This window comes from Ostrinia nubilalis, chromosome 9 (assembly GCF_963855985.1).
Source record: "Ostrinia nubilalis chromosome 9, ilOstNubi1.1, whole genome shotgun sequence".
NCBI lineage: Eukaryota > Metazoa > Arthropoda > Insecta > Lepidoptera > Crambidae > Ostrinia > Ostrinia nubilalis.
The window spans coordinates 12,988,139-12,999,790 of NC_087096.1; the positions used below are offsets into that span (position 1 = coordinate 12,988,139).

The window sequence follows — 11,652 nt, forward strand, 5'->3', positions numbered from 1 at the left end:
GGCTATACAACAACACGCTACGATCAATAGGAGCAGAGCAATAATGAAAAATGTTGCGAAAACGGGTTTTCATGCGTACGAAGTCGCGGGCACAGCTAGTTATTAAAATATAACGCCATAAATATATTTATGAGATATAAAAAGGACAACTTTTCATTCAGTAAGGCAAATGAAAGGGTATGATATTCGGTGTTTACTTTGGTGCTTATTAAAGTTGACCTAGTGGCGCTACTGTCATGCGCGTGCGATGTGTCATCTGCTTGACAGATTTGGGCGGCGGCTATTATCCAGGAAATCGCAACTAATAAAACGGTCATAATATTATCGTGATTTAAATATAAACCATTGAACTACGGTTCTTTGAGTAAACGATGTCTACTACCCACTTCTTGATTCTGTGGCTCGTTCCAACTCAGTTTCCTTCATCAACGACTGTTCTTCCTTCCAGGGTCTGGGCATGGAACGATGTCTACTACCCAAACGTTTTTGATTCTGTGGCTCATTCCAACTTAGTTTTCATAATGACCGTTCTCCCTTCCAGGGTCTGGGCATGGCAAAAGAGATCAACGCGGTGAAATACCTTGAGTGTTCCGCGCTGACGCAGAAGGGGCTGAAGACGGTGTTCGACGAGGCCATCCGCGCCGTGCTCTGCCCAGTGCAGCCCATCAAGCGGAAGCGGACCTGCAGCCTGCTCTAAGCAGGTAGATAAATAGCAGAGGTTTCTTGACAGCTTGCCATAGTACTCACTTGACAGCACCCCACGTTTGCCTTAAAACAAGCGAGACTTGCAAACAGGTAGTCTTCAGGTCGCCAGATGGTACTAAAGTCTGGTCGCCGAGCGGATAGAATTTCGTCCAATGACCCCAAGCTACCCACCCATCACGACAGTGCGACGGTCGGCTGCAGTGAGTGTGCGAGCGCGTCAGCAATATAATTACGCGCGAGCGATAAGGATGGGTAGCTTGGGGTCATTGCACGAAATTCTATGTGCTCGGCGACCGGACTTTAGCCGTCTTAATCAGCACGTCAGTCCTGTAGATAATTAAGGTTCCTCGCCTAAAACGACATGGCAATTTACTGTGAGCAGGTAGGTAAAATATCCGACGTTTAAGAGGATAGGGGGACTTCGTCATCCCACAGGCTTATCCACACTAAACATCCAAGTGCCCGCTCCTAAAACAAACGGCATTGTAATCTACTGTAAGAAACAGGTAGGTGGAATGCTCGACGTTTGAAACCTCGTCATCATCAGCGCAACAATACACTGCATAACTAAGCTTCTTCTCCTGAAACAAGTGGCAGGCAGGACAGGCTGCTGTAAGCAAGTAGGTGGGCTTCCCGAAAATTGACGCTTTGATATCATCAGTACTCTAGCAGAGTAAATACAAATGAGTAGGTCATCTTCATAGAAACGCACGGACGCGGTTTGATGTGAGCGCGCCAATATACGTATGCGGCGCGCACGCACACACTGACAAAATTCGGCGCAACCACGACTGGCTCCCCGCTAAAATCCACGCTAAATTTTGTCAGTGAGTGCGTGCGCGCCGCATACGTTTTGATATCATCAGTACTCTAGTCCCCCCAAAAACAAGCAGACCCTGGCTTTGAGTGCCTCCTCCCCTCCTGCCTCCCCTCCTTCCCCCTCCCCCTGTAACAAGCGGGTGCTGACGCAGAAGGGGCTGAAGACGGTGTTCGACGAGGCCATCCGCGCCGTGCTGTGCCCAGTGCAGCCCATCAAGCGGAAGCGGACCTGCAGTCTGCTCTAAGCAGGTATGCTGATAGCAGATAGCTAAAGACCATTAGCACGCTAGTCTCCACTAGACACTAAGAACCCCCTTTAATAAAACAAAAAGAAGCAGACGCTGCAACCTGTTGTAAGCTTCAGAATACTGGTACGACATAGAGCCCTCGCTTCTCAACCTGCAGCCTGCTGTTAGCAGATGGCTGAGACTTTGTCATCATCATTCCCCACTGGACAGCGACCATACTTCCACTAAAAGAAGCCAGCTAGGTACGTCACCAGATGCTGCATAGCCATTATAATCAGCAGCACGTCAGTGCACTAGAAAACTAAGCCACCCTATAAACAAACGGTAGACAGCCTGCTATAAGCAAGAAGGCGGAATAACTGACGTTTGAGACTTCATCATTCATTATTATCAGTACGGTAGTCCCCACTAGACAATTTAGCTCCCTTCCTTGAAAAAATCGTCTGCCTAAAGTAGGATTTACTCCCACGACCTTTGGCAAGTCAAGCAGGATTTACAGCCGTCAGCATGACCAGTTGATCACTGATTGAGCCTTATTTGTTTTAAGGGTTTGACGCAGACTGCCTCATTCGCATTTCGTCACAAATTCAAAAATGTTCCCATTCGGATGCGAATTCGTTTTTAATTGTAAGATGTCTTGTCAAATGTTTCCTAAATAAGTTTATTTTGTTCCCAGGTAGCGTGTGGGCGCGTGGGGGGCAGTGTAACAAATAGCTTGTACCGCGCAGTGCGCAAGGACCGCAGTAGACAGTGTGTGAGTGAGCCGTGTATCGCTTTATATGTCCGGACTCGCGTTTGGATCGTACGGGAGTTAGGCCTGGCTCTACTAAAATAAAACACCCTGTATTAGTCGACCTATGCTATGCAAGCCAAATTGTACCCTATTGTCATGTGGATAAGGCACAATCTAGCTTGTGCTATTTCTGTGCGCAAGCATTATTTTGATTGAATATCAGGTGTAGTGCAAGCCAAATTGTACCATAATCTAATCTTGATAAGGCACAATCTAGCTTGTGTTATGTCTGTGCGCAAGCGCATTTTGTTAATCGAGTAAGGACAGGGCAACTTTACAAACATTAAAAGTAGGACCAAATTATTAAACACTCTAATTAGAGGGTGGAAATTTGAGATATCAATTTCTGTATTTGAAGCGTAGATATTTACCGCAATAGGCAAGTTAAGTAAAAAAGATTCTGGTGTCTCAAGTTTCTGCCACTCATAAATATCACGCAGAAATTGTCGTTTTCGGAGCCAGGCCTAAATGAGTATAGTCGAAGTGAAAATAACACATAAGCCCGGTGAAGTGTGGTACTGAAGTCGACTGCAGAATCGTTTGTTGTAACCCTAGTAACGACAAAAGTTGTGTCAACTGCGGATATTTTTGGTACTACTGTATGGCCAAAAAAAAAAATGATTGTAATTCTAAAAAATCCGCAGGTAAAAAATATCGTCTACAACCAATAGTGTTGTCCCTAATCTGCAGTCAACTCCAGTGACACGCGATTATTTTACAGTATCGATGTATATCTTGACATAAAACACCTCGGTCACGATTATGAAAGCCGTTATATTACTAATTTTAACGTGAAAACGATTCAATCAATTGTCAGCGACTTTCATAGAGTGTAACTCTGCTGGGTGCTTTAACCTCTCCCTGTATCTCACAAAACGTGCAAATTAACATTCCTTCATTGTTTCTGACAGTTCTATGTTCGGTACAAATTGTTTTTTAAATCTTTAACGTTTTCCAAGTAGTTGCGGTGATTAAAAAAATGGAATTGTTGAAATTTTTGTTAGGCAGAGATTATATTTTTCGATTTATTATTGCTTACTTTGTTCCCGGTTGTTGTATTCAATATAAATGTCGATAAGTACAGTATTTGTTAAGGGGACGGCCCTACATTCTAATGGGGCGTTTCGACGTGGGCTTCATTAGTTCCGTAACGTACCGCTAATATTAAAATGTCGCTTCATGCTGCTGTCAAAGCGTCTAGATTTTTCTAAAATGTGTAATTAAACAAAACGTACTGGCATTCTTTACATTGTAAGGCAAGATGAGTTAGCTGAGCCTCATATCCTAATCCAAACGAGTCCATACCTTTTTAAGTTTGTCAAATTTCTGAGGGTAGTGCGATAGTTTGGCCCAAAACTTCTATTAGAATCCCACTTTCTGGTTTTTGTTAATGTTATGAAATCTTAAACACAGGGTGGTTGTGATTTATTTTACTTATATCAGTATTAGTTAGTAAATGGCATTATTTCTCTATGCTTCCTTGCACTATTGTTAATTTTTAAGCAGAATACCGAGTTATTAAATATGAAATAGCGTAAGTACCCTCTACGTTTATAATGCTTATGTTAATTAGGAATGGACTACAAATTAAGGTAATTTCGTACCTAAACACAGCGTAAAGAGTAAAGAGCATCCACACATAGAAATATTATGTCTGAGCCAAACTATTGTTCTATCACCTTAAAACGTGTCCTTGAAAAGTATTTGTCGAATAATATACACAAACATCATATTTACTAGCCCGAGTGAATGAATGCCCATACGTTACATACATATCGGTGAATTAGCTAAGCTTAGGGAGGGATGTATTAGATTATGTGGCGATAATGTATTGGATCTTATCACCATATTCATCACCTCTGTCGATAAAATTTGTGTCTGTATTTTGCATATCAATTGGGCATGAATGAAATTAAAATACGCAGTCATTGTAAAGAATATTTGGGAACTTTAAGCAGTTTTTCAGTATATTTTGTTGTTATCAATTAATCCATAATTATCGCCAGTAATCTAAAGCGAACGTTTCCGATTGCGATACAATGTTATAGTATATTTCTGTCGTCGATGGGTACTGTGAACCGCACAACTGTAGCGTTATAATCCGACCGAGTTGAGACGGACGCTGCGTTGTAGAATTCCGTCCGTCGCGGCTCGGTCGCAATCGGCGATGTTGCCAGGACTAAGAAATGAAAAAAATGTAATTTCTACATTGACGACTTAAGACCTTGTTTGGGAATGTAGTCAGTCGATGGTGGAAATTAGTTTTATAGCATCGTCACAAGAGTAAAATAAATCCTATCCCCCAGTATGTAAATGCAGCATAACAGTTTTATAGTGATTTTGTATTTTTCTATTCAAGATTCTGCATTTGATGGAAGAAAACAAAACACTATGAACTATTAACAGTCGAATGTTTATTTACACGGGGGCGGGGTTAGTGTTAAATTTCAAATTAACGGTCATTTTCTTAGTTCTCACAACACCCGCCGAGCGTTGGGAGGCATTTTTCGCTGAAAATGTGATAACGGGTTTAGGCTTTAATTGACTGGTACACAGGGCCTTAAGCATCTTCAATTTTATTCTCATCGCCTATTGACTGACGTCAAACCAGCTGGTTTAATTTTTTATATACCTAATACGGCACTAAGTTAATTACTGTCTAAATCCACTCCTAAAGTATATATGTTAGTGTAAGATGAAATAGTACATGTAAGATTGCGTTTAGTGTGCAATTGTTACTGCTTGCCGCAGAGTAGATGCCGCGCTAGGGACGCGCAGCGATGCAGTATGCAAATACCTTTTTATAGTGGCATCTAATGCGTTGTAATAGATGTCATTTTGCAATAAAAATATAGGCTGACTTGCTGGCGACTGTATAATGTAGATGCTCAATTTTTCTCCTTTTTTTAAGAATCTGGGTAATTTAAAATCAATTGTCCCTCAGTTTCATATTTTGTTTGTACCTACTTGAGTACTCTTACGGCCGAATACTGAAACGCCATTTAAATATTTGACGGCTTCTCAAATAGTTAAGCAGCTCCTAAACTTACATTTCGCATACTCAAAACAATATCTGAGCAGTTCTCAATTTTTAAGCACCTCTCAAATTAAGTTGCACTCAAACGCCACTTAAATGAATTTTCGCATACTGAAACGCCATTCAACGCTAAGCATTACTCAAACGACTGTCAAATCGTCTTAAGCAGCTGTTAAATTTGAGAGTGCTTGCGCGGTATCTTAAATCCTATTGTTATACCTAAAACGACCTAAATAGTGGTAAATAATGTGTGTCATCGTTATCATTTCTTTCGAGCCTCGAGGAAATACCTAGATCTAATCGCAGGAACGCAATAAGGCTGAACGCTATTGAAAAATATTATTATAATGACATGCAATTCCGAGCGAGGTTCCGCATCTCTAAAGAAACGGTGTTGTTTCTGGATTCATAATTTGGAAGCTCTTTGAAACCCCTCACCAAATGCCATACAACCAGTGGACCAAATACTTATTATAACCCTACTGTTCTACGCAACGGGAAGTTATGAACGTGTACTAGGTGATATCTTCCACATCTAACAGCCAACTGTGCATCGTATAGTGCACGAAGTAACAACCAAAATAGCTGCTATGAAATCGCTTTACATAAACATGCCTATTTCTGAGGATTAAGGGGACATCGCATAGCAGCATTTCCAAGAGTTGTTGACATATCGCACGTTCATAATCAAACTGTCACTATACAAAAAAGTCGATTTTTCAGGAAAAGCATTTGAAATGCTCAAATTTTAAAACCTTTGCAAAATGAGCAAAATGCTATTAAATGTTTTGTTTTTTGTTAAAGACCAGTAGTGGCTTATTTGGCTTTTACGGAAATATAATTATCTTTCAAATTATCATAATGGTTTATTTAATATTTAATTTTTTCTCTAAAAATAGTGTCACTTTTCCACTAAAATTGAGACAGTGACAGTTTTCAATTAAAAACGTGTTAATGTTGTATTATTAATTCCGGTAGAAATGTCTCTATTTTCATATAAATTTGACGATGAAAAATTAAAAAATGATTATTATTAAATAAAACTAACATAGAAAAATCATTAGTTTTAATGAACTTAAAACTTAATAATTTGGATTAAGTGGTACGTCTGGTAGTAAGTTAACAGTAATAAATGTTAATTCTCGATCAGAAATAAATACGTTACACACATGAAATTACTATAAAATTACATCACATAAATAAATTTCTTAGAAAATAAGGTACTCTCTTGTTCAGGCAGCCTTTAAACAACCAGACCTTGATGACCTCGATGAACTTGACGAACTAGATAGTGATTTTTCTTGGGAAAAAGGCTCAGAGAAGTAGGTTTAAATTCTGGATCATTATCCAGCGGCCATTACCTCTGCGAGCTATGTGCCCCGCCCACTGCCACTTGATTTTAGCGATTCTGCGGGCACTTTGGTTCTCCTGTGGATCTCCTCATTTCTGATTCAATCACGTAGGGAAACCTAAGCATCGCACGCTCCATCACCTTTTGGGTAACCTCTCAGATTCATAAAATATCACTGGCAACACACACTGATCAAACTTTTGTCTTGAGGCACTGCGGTATTTCGGACGTTAGAATATCACGAAGCTTCCCGAACGCTGCCCAGCCGAGTTGGATTGACGATTGACCTCTTTCTCGAAGTTGGACCTGCGTAACTGGACTGTTTGTCCCAGGTCAGTAAACTTTCGAGTGTAGAGTCTCCAGATAAGTGGATACTACATGGACATTTGACATGTTTTTTGTCTTGTCCATATTCATTTTCATACTCATTCATCAGGCCCACTTGTTGAGAGGCTCTACTTAGGCCATCGAGCATTATGCCTAGATCTTCCACAGTCTCAGCCATGATTACGACATTGTCCGCAAATCGAAGGTGGATTATGTACTCGTTGATATTTATGCTGAATCCGCTCCAGTTCAGAAGCTTGAAAACATCTTCCAGGGCGGTGTTGAACAGTATCGGAGATATGACATCTCCCTGTCTCACCCCTTGCTGCAACTGGATGAGTTTCGAGTCTTGATCCTGGAGACGAACCGACATTGTGGCGTTTTCGTACAAGCCTTTCAACACTTGTATCTATAGTCAATTTGGCACCGTTGGAGAGACTGTAGCACTGCTCAGATCTCGATCGAATCTAAGGCTTTTTCATAGTCCACAAACGCTACACAAAGTAGTAATTACCTTGATAATTTCTTTGATTTTACTAGTGTTTGGATTGACTGGTGGCATTTTTGTTAGATAAAATTATAACTACTTAGTCATTTAAAAATATTTCTTGTTGTTTTAATATTTCACTATTTGGATAAACACAATATTCTACGAAGTGATGAACAATCTTTTTAAAAATGTAAGAGAAATATTATCACTTTTTGTTTTAAGGCGTTTTTCGTATTACTTTATTGTGACTTATCTTATGGTTTTGGAGTAAAAGCGTCTTTATGCTAAAAATGACGTTTTTCAACACAGAGTTTACATAACTATCACGGCGTGCCCGTCCAGATCCCGTCACTACTAAAAACGTGTCACTGTTACTCACAACAAATGCCGGTTTTCCCATTAAACTCCATAACGACACTAGTGATATCTGCCGAACTATTTGAGCTTTAAGCGTGGGATTTTTACAGCATGCACTTTTCGCGGAGCGCTGATAGATGGCGATGTTAACTCAATTTCTCCCAATTTCGTATAGTGACGGTTTGATTATGAACGTGCGATATTTACTTTACTCTTTGGTTGTTGATTTGTCAATTTGATGCTCTGTCAGTCAACAATGATAAATGTCAATTGTGGTTACGTTTCGGTCCACGATCGCCACTTAATAGATTTCAACAATAAAAAGTATCATTTTTAAAATTATTTTTTTAATTAAATAAAAATGCAAGCATTATTATTTTTATATGATAAAACGAGATTTATATATAATAGAAACTAAAAATAAACTGTTCTATGTTAAGTTGATTGAGTATATTTCCATAAAAGACAATACATAACCAAACGATGCTGCGTGTAATGGATAAAAGACGTAAAGTTATCATTTGTGTAAATGAAAACATACTTTTTTTGGTAAATGTTGCCATTATGTAAACATTTGAGAGCTGCTTAGCTGATCACGGCTTCAAATCCGTTGAGTAGCGTTTGAGAATACCATTTAAAATTGAAGGATACTTAAATTTAGGAGCCCGTCAGCTGAGTGACTGATTTGAGTAGTGTTTCAGTATTCGGCCGTTAGTATTGTATCATCTGTTGTCTGTACCATTCTACAGATTATAAAATCTAAATTAAAGAGGAATTAGCACTGGCCATCTGCGTATACAACCGTCTTTGTAATTTCAAATGAAGAATTTGCATACTGTGACGAAAAAATGCGCTCGCTCCACGATGCCATAGACAATATTTAGACGCAACATTCATGACGTCTTTCACAAACGAAGCACCAACAATTGCACAATGCAGACCTAGCGTAAGATTTTAATGTATATGTATTGTTCAGATGCAAATATTTAGAAGAATCAGCATGTAAATAACGATAATTTAGTATTAACTAAAATATATAAGCTAACGCACCATTTCTTTGGTGTCGCATTTTTATATAATAAATATTAAATTAGATACATTTGTAGAGGGGGCTCTGAACGCATTTATAACGTTAGTTGAAATGGAAGCTATAGCGGTTATTAATAAAATTGTATATTCATTTGATACTAAATTGAAAATTGTATTTTAAGTATGTAAATGTGTGGCAATATGTAATATTCCTTTGTTATTTTGGTTTCTCGTGCACTTGCTAGAAGAATCATTACATTTAAGTCATTAAACCGTTCATGATTTGGGATTGATTATTTCGGTTATTTTAAATGAAGTGGCTTAGTTCTATTTGAACACTGCCTGTCTCACAAAATCTCTAAACGTTTAAGGACGTCATCTGAATAATGCCTTGGACTGACGATTGGAGAGTGTATTTATAAAATGACAGCAAAATTGTTTTCAAAGATAAAATGATCTGCCTTGAACAGAAGTATGCCAATTGATAAGTAATGATATGTCAAGGGTGAAACACTTTTTACTGATATTTTTGTACATCCGTCGTGCACGAGATAAATATTAAATATTTCAACTATAGTCAAGTATTTTACCGTATATGTATCATTTTTATTGGTGTTAGGTATAATATTGTTATCAATTGTATATCCCACTTTCTATTAAAGATTGTATCGATTGCTTTATTCAGGTAACAGCTTGTATTGTATATTATTTTTATACAATTGACTTGTGGATGGGTATGCTGTGTGTCATATAATTCGATTGATAGGTATAACGCTGCCGATAATTCTTCCAAATATTGTAAAGCCTCTGAATAATTCAAAATATATTTATATTAACTGTTCAAATGTTTGTTTTATTAGTGCCCTTTTATTTCATGATTTTAACGCCACTTATGTGACTGTATATCCTCGTAGCGCCCACGGATTTTTTGGATCCTCTTTAACTACGACCCGACCGTTCTTCTTATAGGACATCTAGTTATAGTCCTATCAGCCCAAGATTTTGAGTTGAAATTCGTATGTGTTAGAGTTACCGGTTTGAAGTGAAACTTTCAGGGTATAATTATGATTATATTAGCATGTGTTTTTAAATTCAATTATTTGTCTACCTTTTGTTCTTTACAAATGCTATCGGGCCACAAATACTAGATTAAAAGGAATTTTTAAGTGATGTAAAATTACATAATACAAAAATTAGTAGTGTAAAAAGTATTAAATTAATAAAGAAATAAAATATAATAAATATCTTTGAACAATTTCAAACATAACACTATCTAGCCCCATAGTAAGCAATTAATATGCTGTGTTATGGGTGCTAGCTTAACGGATATACTACATTATATACTTTTTAAATACCTACATATTATACATAGTAACACCCAGACCCGTCACAGAAATTAAAATTCATCATTTCAATTTCTGCCCGGCCGGGAATCGAACCCGGGACCTCTCGGCATAGTAGTACCTTTTAGAACTACTACACCAAACGGCTGACAAATAATTAATTAATTAAATTAATTATTAGTGAAAAATAAGTTGCATTTTTATATTAGTAATATTCCATAAACCAACATAACACAAAGCCACAAACTAAAAATATAATGATTTTTTAGTACTAGCTTCGACCCAACCGACTTCAGAAAGTACATATTATTTTAAACCAAGATTTCGCAAAATTTCAGCTCTAAAAATGCAAAGTAATTATCTCTATTTAAGTAATACCTATTCGTTAGCAACTTTTTGCATAAAAACATACTCAACAACCACGGATTATCATAAAAAAATGCGATTTACTAACTACGTGTTGGTGAGCCGTCCATACCGCATACCGCCGGCCATTTTTCAAAAAATCCCATCTGTCAATTATGACAGCCAATGGTAGCATACCGGAAACTGTTCCCTAATATTTCGTTCAGAAATTGAATTAAATTATTTCTTTAAGCCGCGAAATTTCAAAAATCTGGACAGAGTTTAATAATATGGCCTTCTAAAAGGCGCATGAGCGGTAATTGAAAGTTAGTTGAAAAAAGTTCTGGGCTGTAGTCGCCATGTTTATTTTGGGTTATCAAAAGGCGCGTGGGCGCTACGAGGTTAACAGTGATTTATATCGCGATTAAAATTGATATTCTTTTTAATGCAAGAATCTACCAAAAACCGTATCACTCGGGACTTCCCCGACTTACGATTACGGCGCATATACGTGCATGTTATGTTTATCTACTCAACATCGTCAAATTCATATTCAAATTAAAACTGTATCAAAAACACGTTTTACCTACGCGCAATCTACAAAACTTAACGCGTACGAAATCCCAAAGAAGCCATTAATGCTAAAAATAACAAGTTATTGTTTGTAGAAACACAAAACTGGTTTTAAACGTTATTATTACACTCCAAAGCGACTTATCGGAAATCTTAAGACCGTACAGATAGTAAGGACATAAACCCACGTATCTATTAGGTAAGAAAGATAATGAATTGTAGCTGGGCTGAGCAA

The 11,652-nt window shown here is 37.9% G+C and overlaps 2 protein-coding genes across 2 annotated transcripts in view; one reads left to right on the forward strand and one right to left on the reverse strand.

Moving 5' to 3' along the window:
- LOC135074681 (ras-related protein Rac1) overlaps positions 1-4,168 on the forward strand; it is a 41,300-nt gene extending 37,132 nt beyond the window's left edge. The window contains exons 5-6 of the mRNA XM_063969047.1: positions 542-701; positions 2,449-4,168. Of these exons, the coding sequence (XP_063825117.1) occupies positions 542-697 (156 nt within the window). The 3' untranslated portion in view covers positions 698-701; positions 2,449-4,168. The remainder of the gene's footprint in view (positions 1-541; positions 702-2,448) is intronic.
- Positions 1-11,652, reverse strand: part of LOC135074686 (multiple inositol polyphosphate phosphatase 1-like) — a 480,690-nt gene that overhangs the window by 399,647 nt on the left and 69,391 nt on the right. The gene's annotated exons all lie outside the window — the stretch shown is intronic.